At 45.6% G+C, this 15,878-nt stretch overlaps 1 protein-coding gene across 1 annotated transcript in view; it reads left to right on the plus strand.

Moving 5' to 3' along the window:
- The window catches only part of LAMA2 (laminin subunit alpha 2), a 437,413-nt gene that overhangs the window by 209,971 nt on the left and 211,564 nt on the right, over nucleotides 1-15,878 (plus strand). Inside the window, exon 18 of the mRNA XM_090032537.1 lies at nucleotides 7,588-7,715. Coding sequence (XP_089888663.1) covers nucleotides 7,588-7,715 — 128 coding nt within the window. The remainder of the gene's footprint in view (nucleotides 1-7,587; nucleotides 7,716-15,878) is intronic.

Genomic DNA, 15,878 nt, shown 5'->3' on the forward strand with positions numbered 1-15,878 from the left:
CAGACCCCCCCGTGGGACTCCATTCAAAACTACTTGCCATTCTGATCTGGATCTGTTTATCCTTATCCTTTGCATGTGGCTATTGAAGCAGTTGTCTATCCATTTTGCAATAGTTTTGTCTATCCTACATTTCTTCATTTTGTTTATGGTCATGTAGGACTTTGTCAGAAGCCTTGCTGAAATCCAGGTACTTCCTGTCCACTTCATTCCTTTCATCTACCCAACTACCTTATCTTGTGATCTTATTGAAAAAGGAAATATCGTTTATTTGGCACTTTTTTTGTAATAAATCCATACTGGCTGCTTACGCTTCAGTAGAGTCCATCGATCCTGGAAAGGCCTTATCAGCCATCTTTGGGCACACAGATAAGACAATAATGGAAGTCAATCATCCTCAACTGTGAGGGACTGCCAAAGAAGATAGTGGCTGCTCATGACCAGCCTTTCCTTACCCAGATGCTTGCAAGTCTTGAGATGAGGATAGCCAGTATATAGTTCCCTGGGTAAACCTTTTTGTGCTTTTTAAAGAGGGGGGCTATGTTGTTTTCCAGTCCTCTGGTACCTCACTTTTCCCCAATGACTTCATAAATATTTTTACAAAGGGCTTTGAGAGCTCTGCTAGTTTCTTCAGTACCCTGGGACTGAGGTTCATCAGGCCCTGATGAATGCATTCAGACACCGCAAAAGTTCTCTAACTGTTTCTTTTGTTATCTCATTCTTCAGTTTGTCTCTTTTCTTATCCAAATAATCCTTATTAGCTCTCTGGTAGCAGTGTAATTTTTTCTGAAGACTGAGACAAAGTAGCTGTTGAGCAGGTCTGCTCAACAGACTTCACCCTGGCTATTTAAAACCAGGGCTACAGCTTCCTTGGGCTCCTGCATGGCTCCCCTAGTTGTAGATATCTGATTTTCCCGAAGGCCAAAAATGGTGGTGGGGGCACTTTAACTAAAGCTCATCAAATGATCTTTAAAGTGCCCCTCCACCAGGTTACAAAGTCCTTGGATGCGGTCATTGAGGTGGATGTTGTCTACCTGGATTTCAAGAAGGCCTTTGACACTGTTTCTCACCCCATGTTCATAAAAAAACTAAGCGACCGTGACATTGATGCCTACACAGTCAGATGGGTGGCAAATTGGCTCGATGGTCGCACCCAGAGAGTGGTGGGATGTGGGCAGTAGAGTTCCCCAGGGGTCAGTCCTGGGGCCTGTGCTATTTAACATCTTTATCAACGACTTGGAGATGATCATGGAAAGCATGCTGTCCAAATTCACTGATGACACAAAGATGTGGGGAGAAGTGGCCACACTGGAGGAGAGGGACAGAATCCAGCTAGATCTTGGCAGGTTACAGGGGTGGGCAGATTAGAATAGGATGGAATTCAATGCAGATGAGTACAAGGTGCTGCATCTAGGGAGAAGGAACCTGCAACATACCTGTAGGCTGGGGAACTCCCTTCTCAACAACACAGTAGCTGGAAGGGATCTCGGAGTTATTGCTGACCCCAGGATGAACATGAACCGCCAGTGCGAGGAAACAGTCAGTAAAGCTAACCGCACCTTGTCATGCATCTACAGATGCATCAGAAGCAGGTCCAGGGAGGTGATCCTTCCCCTCTATGCAGCATTGATCAGGCCGCAGTTGGAGTACTGCATCCAGTTCTGGGTGCCGCACTTCAAGAGGGAAGTGGCTAACCTTGAGAGGGTCCAGGGGAGAGCCATTCGCATGGACAGAGGGTAGCAGGCCAGGCCCTATGAAGATAGACCAAAGGGCCTGAACCTATTCAGCCTCCACAAGAGAAGACTGAGAGACAATCTGGTGGCTGTCTATAACCTTGTCAGGGGGGCAGCAGAAAATAAGTGAGGTTCCTTTCACCCAGGCACCACTAGGGATAACAAGGAACAGCGGCCACAAATTGATTGAGAGTAGGTTCAGGCTGTATATCAGGAGGCATTACTTTACAGTTAGGGCTTCCAGGCTCTGGAATGGGCTCCCAAGGGAGGTGGTGCTCTCCCCTACCGTGAGGGTCTTCAAGAAGAGGTTGATAGATACTTTGCTGGGGTATTATGATCCCAGCATTCATTCCTGCCCAGAGCAGGGGGCCGGATTTGATGATCTGTTCAGGTCCTTTCCGACTTTAGAAACTATGAAACTATGAAACCATTTTTCAGTGCGGGGATGCTGTTATACAAGATGCTAGAGTCAGCTGGAGTGTGGTAATTACATCAGAGCAGCATGGTAATTACAGTGCATTGGAGCAGCCTTGCTACTCATGTATAGCTGCCCTGAGACACCAAACCATATTGAGTCAGTGAGAAAATTGAAACATCAGTTGAACTCTAAATGAAATGGCAAAGACTACAGGCAGTCCTTGACTTACAACATTTTGAGTTACAACATTTTGCACTTACAACATTTATAAATTGACACCCTGTTTCAACCTTCTGACATCAGTTTCAACTTTACAACACTTGATCCAATGCCATGCCAGTGAGCCAGTTTGCTGTGTCGCCCATTTCCCTGGAGAACATCTGTCCAAACTTCCTTGGACACTTTTTTTAAGAAAGCAGACAAGTCTCCAGAAAAACCTGCAGCCAAGACTCCTGAGAACACTCCATCCAAGAACCCTTCAAAAAGACCAATCAAGAGTCATTCAAAAAGTCCATCAAAGTCACCTCAAAGAAGTCCTTCCAAATCAATATGATTGCTATTTACATTATAAATATATTAATGTACCTATATTACTCATCTATAATTGATTGAGTACAACATTCTGGGTTATTTTGGGTGAAAACAGGGTGTTGGGCCTTGGTTCAGGAACCAATCCCCCATTTATAAAATTGTTTCTTATGGGAAAATTGGTTCTGAGTTATGTTTTGACTTAAGATGTGGCTTTCAGGAACCAATTGTGTCAGAAGCCTGATGAGTGCCTGTACTGTTATCTCTTTAAATAAATTAATTAGACTGGAGGTGTTAAAGATATAGCCCATAGGCTGGATTCGGTCCATGAAGCCCTATTTTTTGGCCCACAGTGCTGCCTCTAGGGCTTCTGGCAGATGTAAATAGTTAATCATATCTTAAGTAGTAACCTGGTGAGACATTCATGCAATTAACAGTGTAATAAAGGAGGGAATAAGCAACAAAATTATTAAATACATTTTTTTGTAATCATTTTGTGGCTCGTTCCCACTGCCCCTCAGATTGAAGGTGTAGCCAGTGCACTCCTGGTTCTGGTGTGCATCTGCAGCTGGGAGCACCAGTCAACAGACTGGCAGTCCAGTCCTTGGGCTTAGTAAGCACATGGCTTGCTCCTTGCAGATATAAGGAGAGCCCAAGATCATGATCCTGGGTTTCCTCAGCACCAGCAATAGGGCAGGATAGGGATCTGATCCCTGATACCATAATTGCACTTCCTGCCCTGTACATGTGCCATTGCAAGAGATGTGATTGTTAGGATCAGAGATTGGATTAAATTTAATGTCTGTCAATAGCCTGGATCTCAAACCAGCCCCACACAACATGTGCAGCATGTGCTGGCTCCGTCCCTCCGTGCTGCATATGGTGTGCAGAACTCACAGGTATGGGCTGCACATTACATGGGGACTGAAGCTGACATGCACATTTCAGTGGGGTGCATGCTACGTACAGTGCCTGCACTGCCTCGGCACTGCATCTAGGGCTGGTCCATAATGGGTACAAAGACTCGTCCCATGTGTCAGATTCAGTATGCAGGGCAAGTCTTGCATGGTCACCACGCCCCAGACTGGCCTTGCATGGAGCTGTATGGAGCTTCAGTTATGAATGGCTCATGCCCCCGATGGCTGGGAGGGCATAGCTGCATAGGCAGCGGCAGGATCATGGCAGCAGCAGTGGGAGTGCAGTGGTAATAAGCATGGAGCTCCCACAGATGTCGCTGGCACTGTTGGCAGTGGGGGGGAGGGGGAGAGTGCCAACCAGGGGTCAGCAACCACCTGCAGGTGCTGCTAGCAGCATCAACAGAGGCCAGTAGCAATAGTGGACTTCCCACAGATGCTGAGATGGTAGAACAGATGGAGCATCCCAGGGGAGCATGGGGTGGTCCCCAGAAGACCCGCAGGGCTCAGCAGCAGACCCAGAAGTGAACCAGAAGCAGTTCTGGTCCACTTCCAGGTCTACCGGGGACCACACCAGGGGGGCCCCCTGCACCCTTGCAGGTCAGCAACTTGTGCCTCCTATCATAGTATCATAGTAGCTAGAGTCGGAAGGGACCTAGGTAGATCATCTAGTCTGACCCCCTGCCTTGGCAGGAAAGAGCACCGGGGTCAGATGACCCCGGCAAAGTGCTTATCTAACTTCCTTTTAAAAATCCCCAGGCTAGGAGCCTGCACCACTTCCCCTGGAAGCCGGTTCCAGGCCCTAGCCACCCTGACTGTGAAGTAGCGCCTCCTAATATCTAATCTAAACTTACCCTCCGCCAGCTTGTGACCGTTATTCCTGGTCACTCCTGGCAGCGCATGGGGGAACAGGGACTCCCCCAATACCCGCTGATCCCCCCTGACCAGTTTGTAGCAGGCCACAAGGTCCCCCCTTAACCTTCTCTTGTGGAGGCTAAACAGGTTCAGGTGCCGTAGCCTCTCCTCATAAGGCCTGCCCTGCTGACCCCTGATCATACGAGTGGCCCTCCTCTGGACTCTTTCCATATCGTCCACGTCCCTCTTGAAGTGTGGCGCCCAGAACTGGACGCAGTACTCCAGCTGCGGCCTGACCAGTGCCGCATAGAGGGGGAGGATCACCTCCCTGGACCTGCTCGAGATGCATCTGTGGATGCATGACAGGGTACGGTTGGCCTTCTTGACTGCCTCCCCACACTGCCGGCCCATGTTCATCGTGGAGTCAATGACGACTTCAAGATCCTTTTCCGTCTCCGTGCTGGCAAGAGGGGAGTTCCCCAACCTGTAAGTGTGGTGCCGGTTCTTCCTCCCCATGTGCAACACCTTGCACTTATCAGTGTTAAACCCCATCCTATTCTCATCCGCCCACCGTTGCAACCTGTCAAGGTCAGCTTGTAGCCTATTGCACCCTTCTAGTGCACCCACATCCCCCCACATCTTAGTGTCATCAGCATACTTGAACAGGGTGCTTTCTACCCCCTCATCCAAGTCACTGATGAAGATGTTGAACAGTGTGGGCCCGAGGACCGAGCCCTGCGGAACCCCACTGCCCACGTCCTTCCCCCGATCTGGAGGGGCACCCAAGCTCCCCCTGTGGTCAATTGCCAAGCCAGAGGGGGCGCGGGGGGGGAGGGGTCCCCTGAGTGCTCTTTGGCAGACCCAGCAGTGGACTGGAAGTACTTCCAGTCCATGTCTGGGTTCATCACTGATCATGCTGGAGGCCCCCCATGCTCCTGTGGGACACTCCATCCGGCCCACCATCGCAGCATTCATAAGCTGTGCCTGGTACCTCAAGGTATGTAGAAGCTGTGTCTATGGCCGAATTGCTGATTCTCCAAATTGCCAGGATGGTCCTGAGCATTGGATCCAGTGGGTGAAGTTGGTTTGTGAGCCCATTCCAGTCCACAGTCTGGCCCTGCAACCTTCATCCAGCTTCTGGGGCTAGATGACTTTGACATCTGTGAACTAAACTAACCCTTGTGAAGACGGTTGAATGATCAGTCTTCCCGGTGCATAGACTGTTACCATATTAAAAGCTATTCATGCATTTTTTTCCTACCAGAAAAGTAACAGAAACCTCACAGAATAGCTTACAACTCAGGTATCACTCCAGCAACTCTCATTTTGACAAAGCCCCTTACACAGATGAGCAGTTTTAATAGTTCCTGAAAAGCACTATTTTATATATCCCTGGGTGCATCTACATGTGATATTAGCATGGTGTAAACTCGAACCTCACTGGAGTTTATTGCTCCCAGGCACAGAGTTTACACATGCACCTGGGACTTAAGCATGTTGAGCCAGGGTGGCACAGCCCCAGTTGGCATGGCTCTGGGGGTCAGCCTACCAGCGTGGAGCTTCTCCACCCCAGTTCAACATGCTGCAGAGAGGCTGACTGGGGCACAAGGTTGCTATAATATGGGGCTAGCCAGCAGACAACCCCACACTGTAGCGCCCTTGTACCCGAGCTAGCTCCAGTCACTCTCTATGTACGTGTTGCGGTGGAGAAAATAAGTCAACTGTAGGAGAGTACTAACCTATGGTGGAGTTAATGAGTTTACTCTGGTCTAATAGCTCCACACATGTAGACAGACATGCTTTACTGCAGAGCTATTTAGGTAGTTCCACAGTAAGTTGAAAGTGTCCAAAAGGCAGGAATTTCTTATGGCGATATCTTTTATTGGACCAATTGTGTATTTGGGATAGAGTTAGACTAGCTGTCAAATGAAAGGCAAAGAAAGATGCCAGGTTGGTTTTCATTTAATTTACAAGTAAACTGTATGATGTAAAATAGTATGTTTTCTTTTATGAGGAATATATTGAAATCAGTTTTGTTACAATGCTTTCTGAAAGTACAAATGTTCCTAGTTACTTTGTGTATCTTATTGATTAATTTTGAACATTAGTACTTAAAGCAAAAATCATATTACTGTGGATTTCCTTTAAAAGATTCTTGAAGGCCCTATCCATAAAATTAGGTAGCTGCAAGTGTCTCAGTGCCTGGCATTAATTTCCAATGTAAGTTTCTAAAAATTTATAAACATTGCCTTGACTGATGCTTTCATTTCAAAGGCACAGTCACTGCACATACAGGCAATAAAATCCAACCTCCTGAAGTAGACAGACATCTGTAACGACAGGTGATTTTGACTCTACAGTGCCATTGACTAGGAAGTATCATAAACAGAAAGGTAATATATTTCAGGCAATGCCACTCTAAAATGTAAATCATAACATATGCATATCAAACGACAATGCCATTTTCTCTGCAAATGAGCAAACTCTTTAAAATGTACTTTGGAAATATTTAATTAAATCACAGTTTCAGAAAATATCTATTCAGAAATATCTATTCACATGAAGTATTTAGATGAATTAATCCATATCCTAGGTCTGATTTGGCCTACAACCTTAATGCAGGCTTTATTTACACCTGAACACTGAGGTCTTTTGATATCAACTGTTAAATCCCAAACTCAGGATCTGGCCTATTATCTGCTTAGTCTCTTATAAAAACCATTAGTTTTTTTCCAGTGACTGGCTGGTATAGTGTGTACTGTATATCCGAGATGAGTACCTGAACCCTGCCATTGTTTCTTAAGAGTATACTGTAGCCTTACAACAGACAACAGTAAACATATTCACAGTACTAAGTGGGTTAGGTGCCTTTAAAATATAACAGAATTAAACTCCAAAATGTAATTGTATGTTACAAAGATAAAGGTTCAGTGTTAAATAGCCTTCTAGTCTTGTTCGAGAAATTACTCCAGAAAGAAAACAACATTGGTTGTGCCCTTGAAACAGTCTAAAGACTGCCATATGGAAGTGTTTTCCTAGAATATCCTAGCATTCCTGAACTGGTTGGAGGATGGGCAAAATGACCATCCCCATTTTCTGTACCTGATATGGGAATGATATGTACTTCCCCTCTTTTGTTCAGGACTGCAAGCACAACACCAGTGGCCCTTACTGTAACAGATGTCTTCCTGGTTTCTATGGAGATCCTACTAAAGGGACAATTGAAGACTGCCAGTTGTGTGCCTGTCCATTAAATATACCATCGAACAAGTAAGATACATATTTCCCATATAACAGCATTTTCATTTTACATTTGATAAATTGTGTTACTTTTATAAACAGTTTTCTTTTTCACTGATGTTAGAGGATCTCAAAGCATGCTTTATTTTTTAAATAATATGTTTTTATGAGCATTAGGTGATAAATACACAGCAAAAGGTAAGTAGATTCCTGTTTTGCCACCAGAACAGTGGCACAAAAAAGATGAATAACTTAAGTAACAAAGCTCAAGATCAGGGCCAGGTATACTACCAAGAAATATTGACTTCTAGTCCTCTGTTGTCACTGCCAACCAATATTTCTTTTTTATTATAGGTGCCTTTCTTAGTCTTGTCCACACATACACAATATCTGTCTACCAGATTATAAAACTGAAGTTGCAGAATTCACATACATTTTTCGAAGGGTTTTTTTTTTTTTTGGTTTTGAGTATACTAGCTGGATTACCAATCTGGCTGCAATTCATTTTGTATATTTTTTCAATAAGACCTCAAATATCAAATAGTAGTTACTTATTCCAAATCTTGTGTAGAGAACAGAATTTTCTTAATTGAATTAAGGTGTATCTCTTGAAAGTTAAAAAATTCTACTATAATTATTATGAACTGTTTAGATAAATCATGTAAAAATGATGAAACTTCAGAGGTTCACTCACTGACGTTTAACTGCAAGCAGTTATGCAGATGGCATGGGATGAAAAAAAAATTAGCTTTATCCATCACAATGTCCTTGAAAGTTCACAAACCAAAAAATCACTTAATATTATATCCAAGTAAAATTCTTTCAGACCCTCATGCTAGATTATCTGACTAGAAATTTGCTTTCTGTGTGTCCATCGCATTTAAAATTAAATGGATCATAGATTCATAGATTCATAAATGCTATGGTTGGAAGGGAGCTCAACAGATCATCGAGTGTGACCCCCCTGCCTAGGCAGGAAAGAGTGCTGGGGTCTGATGACCCCAGCCAGATGCCTATCCAGGCTTCTCTTAAAGACCCCCAAGGTAGGATAGAGCACCACCTCCCTTGGAAACCCATTCCAAGTTTTGGCCACCCTTACCTTGAAGAAGTTTTTTCCTGATATCTAGTCTAAATCTGCTCTGTCAGTTTGTGAACAGAGCATCTCCAAACCCTTGCTGTGCACCCCTAATGAATTTGTAGGTGGCCACAAGATCACCTGTTAGCTGATGCATGATAAAGTGCAGTTAGCTTTGCTGATGATTTTGTCACGCTGACAACTCATGTTCACCTTAAGCCCACTATGACTCCAAGATCCCTTTCTGCTTCTGGGCTGCTGAGAGGGTCACTTCCCAGCCAGTAGGTGTGCTGGATATTTTTGTGCTCTAGATGCAGCACTCTGCACTTGTCCTTGTTGTACTGCTTCCTGTCATGTACTGCCCACTTCTCTAACCTGTCCAGGTCTGCCTTCAATCGTCCCCTACCCTCTGGAGTGTACACTTCACCCCACAATTTAGTATTGTATGCAAACTTGGACAGAGTACACTTCACACCCACATCCAAGTCACTGATGAAGATATTGAAGAGTTCATGTCCAAGGACCAAACGCTGTGGGACCCCACTACCCACATCCTTCCATGTCAATACCGACCCATTTACTACCATTCTCTTTACCAACCACTGGACCGTGTAAACATCTATGTCACAGCCTCTTAATTTATTTATGGGAATGGGATGAGATACCATTTCGAAGACCTTGCTAAAATCCAAGAAAACAACATCCACCTCTACTCCTATGTCTAAACATTTTGTGACCCTGTCATAAAACAAAAACAGACTGGTCAGGCATGATCTACCTGCTACGAATCCATGCTGGTTTCCCTGCTGCATTATTTTTCCCACTGGACTCCCACAAATATGATCCTTCACAATCTTTTTCAAAGACCTTTCCAAGGATGGAGGTGAGCCTAATTGGCCTATAGTTACTCAGTTCCTCCTTTCTCCCCTTCTTGAAAATAGGGACCATATTGGCCCTTTTCCAGTCCTCCAGGTCCTGACCCGAGCGTCACAAGTGCTCAAACAGCTGTTCCCGTGGTTCTGCTGTGACACTAGCTAATTCCTTCAGTATCCTCAGATGCGGCTCATCCAGGCCTGCTGACTTGAACACATCCAGTCCATCCAAATGACTGCACCGAGTCAGTGTTGACACTTGGTAGGCTGGTGTCCCTCTGATGCCCATCTAGAGAACCCATTAGGAAACTTATCTTGACCCCTGTTTAGGAACGCTGAGGCAAAAAACTCATTGAATAGCTCAGCCTCGCCCCCCTCTCTGTCACTAATTGCTCCTCCTTGTTCAGTAGGGGTCCTGTGCTACCCTGCGCCTTCCTTTTACTCCCTACATAACTAAAAACAGCCTTTTTGTTGTCTTTAATTTGTGTTGCCAGCCTCAGCTCTGTAGTTGCTTTGGCCTTTCTAACTGCCTCCCTGCAAGTGCGGGCCAAGTAGGTATATTCCACCTTGGTGGCTCCCCCCTGATTCCACTGCCTATATGCCTTCTTTTTTGCCCATAGGCTCCGCTGAATTTCCCTGTTTAGCCACGGACTTTTTTTGGCTCCATTTCCCCTTTTCCCTCGTACTGGGATAGTCTCCCTCTGTCCCCAAAGTATCACTTCCTTTAGGAATGACTACCCTTCCTGGACTCCCATCTCACCAATACTCTTTTCCTGCAGTGTGTCATTGACTAGACTCTTAAGAACATGGAAGTTAGCCTTCCTAAAGTCAAGCACTTCCACCCTACTAGATATCTTACCCATCCTACACCGTATAGTGAATTCGATTGATTGTGGTCACTGTCCCCAAGATGATCACGAAACTGCAGCTCCCCTACAAGGTCCTCCCCCATAGCCAACACCAAGTCCAGTGAGGCATTCCCCCTAGTGGGACTTCCTGCGTTAGGTGACAGTCCTGCACGCAAGTTAAGAACTTATGTGAACACTTAGATTTGGCTGGCTGCTCCTCTCAGCAGATGTCAGGGTAGTTTAGGTCCCGCATGACAACCATGTCCCTAGACTGTACGGCCTCTGAGAGTTGTTTCAAGAATTCCAAGTCTAGCTTTTCCTCTTGGTGTGGTGGTCTGTAGCAGACCCCCACCACCAAGTCCCTTACCCATGACCTCCATGTATCCTAACCCACAATGCCTCAACTTTTTCTTCCTCTGATCCTACTTTGATTAGGGTAGATGTATAACGCTCCTTTACATAGAGAGCGACCCCACGCCCTTTCCTTTCTGTCCCTTCTGTACAACCTGTAGCCCTCAATGTGTACTGCCCAGTCATGGGTAGGGTCCCACCAGGTTTCCGTTAGCCCCACTAATCAAAGTTATTATCTGCAAGCAGCAATGCAAGTTCTTCCTGCTTGTTCCCCATGCTCCTAGCATTAGTATAGAGACACTTGAGCCCTCCAAATGGTGCCTTTGGTGCCCTCCAACTCTGATGCCCAACGGGCCCCTTGGCACCTACCTGGGGTGTACTGCTGTGTGTCTTGCAGTTTGTAGGTTCTAGACTCTCTCCATCTCCTGCCTCCCCATCCCTCATCGTACTTAGTTTAAAGCCCAATGTAGGAGATCAGACAACCTGTAAGAAAAGAAATGAACCTGTGGAGAGATGAATCCTGTTGCATCCCAGGAGGTCCCTTGCACAGAAGTGCAGACTGTGGTCCAGGAAGCCAAAACCCACACGATGACACCAACTCTGGAGCCACGGGTTGACTTCCCCTACACAGGTGATGTGATGCCTACTGCGACTGCTGACTGAGAGGATCAACGAGAATGCCACCTGTGACCACATCTTCCTAAGCCTGGTCCCCAGAGCCCTGTAGTCATTCATGATGGTCTGGACTACTCCTGGCCACATCATTTGCTCCCACATGGATGGACCATGTGATAGTTGTCGAAGGGCCAGATGATTTCAGGAATTCTTTCTGTGATGTCCCTGATCCTGGCTCTGGGAAGGCAGCAGACCTCACATGCCATGGGATCCGGATGACAGATGGGTCCCTCTGTTCCTCTCAGCAAGGAGTCGCCCACAACAGTGATTCAGTGTCTCTTCTTCTGTTTACCTGGCTGGCCCTCAGCTCACTTGGTGATGGTGGCAAGCCCCTCCAGTGCACTTTCCCCTTCTGCACACTCCTCCAGTGCAGCCAGGGCCTCATATTTATTCCACAACTGCACTTGGGGAGCTGTCTCTGCAGCAAGAGGTCTGGCCCTTGAGGTGACCATTGTCCATTCTCCAGCATCTGCTTCAGGGCATTCACTCACAGCTTCTCCACCAGGTTTACATCTGTACTTTTAATCTCTCCTAGGCACTATTTGGGTGTGTTTATCTTTCTGGAAACTGTCATTTTAGGAAACTGGCATCAAAAGATTGTAAACCAGTCTCCAACCAGCTTTGATATTGAATAGATAAAGGTGATGATGATGTGTTCAGGGATAAATTATTTCTCTACGAGACATGGCTTTGCAGCATGTATTAGCAGGAAGGCTTCACCTGAATGGCTCTGCCAAAGGCACAGCTGAACCAGGTTTTTCTCTTGGATACATGTCTAGCTCTGATTTTCAGTGGGGTTGTTGTTCCACATTTTCAACTCTTTTTTAAATGAAATTATACAGGTCATCTGTTTCCATTACAGAATGGAAGATGCTGTGTGCAACATGCATTTTCAACAGCACCGTTCTAGTGCTGATGCTGTTCAACGTAAATTATGAACTGACCCCTCTGCAATCACTAGTTCTGGCCTGGCCCCTAGTACTTACCACTTCAGTAAGTAAATTCTTTTCCCTCTTGCTCACATGCACTATACCACAAGGTTACCTTGCATCCTGGATCTACATAGCCTATCCATTTGTTCAGGGCACCTTTAGACTCCCTTGAGATTAAACTCTCACATTATCTTGTGATCTTGAGTTTCCCTCCAGCTATGCATTGCTGATCACAGTTCTGATCACTCCTTATGCTACTTCTAAATTGTGTAGCTAATCCTCATCTCCACACTCATCCTCAGATATGAACAGATTGCCAACAGGAGCTTTTCCAGAAACAGCCTGAGGAATTTCCAAGTATGTGAGCTATGTGAGACTGACCTACATTAGAAATACACTTTGGAGTGTAGCCCTGTCCTCAGTTAACCCTTGGAGCACTAGATAGATAACACCAGTATTATATATCATGCAGATGTCTAGTGGCCTAAATCAAATCCTGTAATGGGGTTAGTTTTCACTGACAAAATGCCTGGGGATGCCAGCCCTGTAACAGATGGCTTCCCAACTGTTATTGCTCTCTTCCTGCAAATGAATCAAGGAATCTCTTTTTTTTCCCGTGTAGTGGTTTTTAAAGATACAGGCCTAAAGTAAATGTGCCATTTGAACATTATGGACTGGGGAGGCCAAATAAAGTATTTGGAATCCAAATTCAAATCAGGATCCAAATTTTGCAGTAGACCTGTATTTCTAAAATAGGAAGAACCAAAACAGTGGCTATAAACACCCTCAAGCTTTGTTGTATCTAGTTGTACAGTTCAGATTTTTCTTAATTTAAAGATTAGCTCCAACTGTAACCTGTTTTATGATGATTTAAAATTAAAATAAAAATGAGACCATGAAATAAACTGGTGTGTACTATGAAGTACGCTAAAGTATGCATTTCTCATCATGTTGCTGTAATGTCAGTTTAATTGGTCTTTAATTAACAGCATTTTTGGTGTGCACGTGATAGCCTCCGTCAACCATTCAGAAAGTAACAGCAAAATTCCTTCATCTGTTTCTCTGATGAGAATCATATCTCTCTACATTGACATGTAGCATTTACTTCAGTGATTAATGTACCTAAAATTGGTTCATAAATCTTAAAGATCATGTGCAGTGATGCACCAAATCTGTGTAAGCATAACAGTTACACACTTTTTTTAGTTTGTAAAATATAGTTTCATCAACTTTTGTGTGATGTGACTTGATTTGTCCCACTTGTCCTTAGTGAATGACTAAATTATACATTACTTATACTGAGGACTCTTTTACTTATCAAATTATGTGATTAATTAGACATTCCTAGCTCTCTTAGTTTAGTTTAATAGAAGGTGTCAGATGCAAACAAATAATGCCTATTTAAGTTACTTCTGAGCAAATGTGAAGAAACAGATTATATTTAATATGATACATCTCCGTTTCAGGTTCTTATGTTTGCTGTAAGGATTCCCATCAGCGTATTATCTATGAGCACTTAATAATGTTTTATGTAACATCTTTGAAATACCTTTGTGAGGTTAGGAAGCATCATTAGTTCCATTATATAGATGAGATAAGTTAGCAAAGAGAGACTATGGGTACGCACACACATTCACAGGACTCGATCTATGACCATATTACTTGCTTTAAGCAGAATGACTGTAGATTGGCTGCCACTTATGCAGACATTTGCTGGCGCTGGGGCCCATGTGAAGAACCAGATCTAAGTAAGTCAGAGTGGTGGGCAGATTTGTGAGGGTTTGGTGGGTCTATGGAGGATGAACCTGTGGAGGGGAAGGGTTATTCTTCCAGAGGTGGGGGCTAAAAATAACCCAGTTAAGGTCAGGGAAGGCAGTAATAAGAATGCAGCCCTGGGGCTGGGGTCAGGAACTGGTCTTTCCTGGCCCCGAGGCTACACTCCAAACATGTAGAGACATTCATTAGATCAAGCTAACCCACTCCCAATCTAAGTGAGTTCATCTCCTCAGGTGAACTAAGTTAGATTGGGACATCTATTTTTCACCATGTGATTGCTGGGCCTCAACCACCCGCTTTTGGGTGCTTTTGATCTACTGGCAGATGTCACGCCCCTTTCGGGCCGGTTTGTCCTCGAGGTAGTTCTCTCCTCCCGTGTTGCCAACCCTGTTCTCTCCTACCACGTCTTGGTGTTCCTCAGTAGGTGGGGTCAGTTAACGGGTCCTTCGGTGGCCTGGGCTGTGCCCAATGGTTGCTCACAGAGCTCCACCACCCCTACACCCCAACCTCATGCCACCTTCAGTGGACCGCTTCACATCCCGGAGCCAATGACTAGAGGTTCTGCTTGCCCCACGGGCCAGCCCCTACACCCCTTCACTCCTTGATCCCTTCCTACGGGGTACCTTCCCCACTGTGGCACTCTACTGAGGCTTCCCTGTGGCTCTGCCACAGGGTCGTTATCCCTATTGCCTCTGCCCCATTGCTCAGGGTAGCCAAACAAAACAAATACACCTAAACTAACCCGTGACCTATTCCCTGTCCCTGGACCATTAAGGGGAGGGATAGCTCTGTTCGTCACTCCCCTGACTACCTCCAGTCCATCACTTCACACCCCAGGCCCCAGCAGCGATCCCTGCCTCGATTGCAACCTCCTTCAGGGCTGTCCCCGGGTCTTCACTCCTTGGCGTGTCATCCTCTGTGCCCCATCATCCCGGCACTCCCACCTGGGTTCTGCTGCGCTCTCAGGTACCACTTCCGCTCGTCCTCCACTTGGCCAGCTGGTCTCAACTCCAATGTTCAGCAGGGGTCTTCAACGGGGTGCCCCTCTCCCCCCAGCCAGTGTCACCTCCTGCTTATCAGGCTCCCCAGGGTCTGCTCGTGGAGCCTGCTGTGCTGCCGGTGTCAGCTGCAGCTCCGTCTCCTGGCTATCCACCCCCTCTGTAGCTGTGGCTGCCATTTTTATTTTCGCCAGCCGGTGTCTGACACTGACATCACTGGCTGGCTGTAATTGTACAAAGAGGCAGCTAACGAGCCACGTGGGTTCCTCTTCCCTCCCCATGTGCATCTCATCTTGATCTGCTGATGAGTGCCCAGCCTTACTTTGCCTCCTGGGACAGACCTGAACTAACCTCCCCAAACAGCTGTACAGATTGGTGCTCAGATTGACCTAACCTAAGTTAGGTCTATTTAAGTGTAATGTCTACAACCAAGGTTTCTCCAGTACTAGGCAATATTCCAGTACTAGTCCAGTAACTAGGCGATTCTGCCTGCATCTATACATATCTAATATTTATGTAATATACATGGAGTTGATATTCATCTTATAAATGATGTACATCATGTATGCTTAAGTGCCTTACCTGCATTCTGCATTCTGCCCGCTAACCTGTCACTGTTGGCAGTTATTTTACATTCCAAACCCTTGAGGAGCTTCACATAACTTT

Source organism: Crocodylus siamensis, chromosome 1, assembly GCF_052110815.1.
Source record: "Crocodylus siamensis isolate JL-2025a chromosome 1, ASM5211081v1, whole genome shotgun sequence".
NCBI classification, from domain to species: Eukaryota; Metazoa; Chordata; order Crocodylia; family Crocodylidae; genus Crocodylus; species Crocodylus siamensis.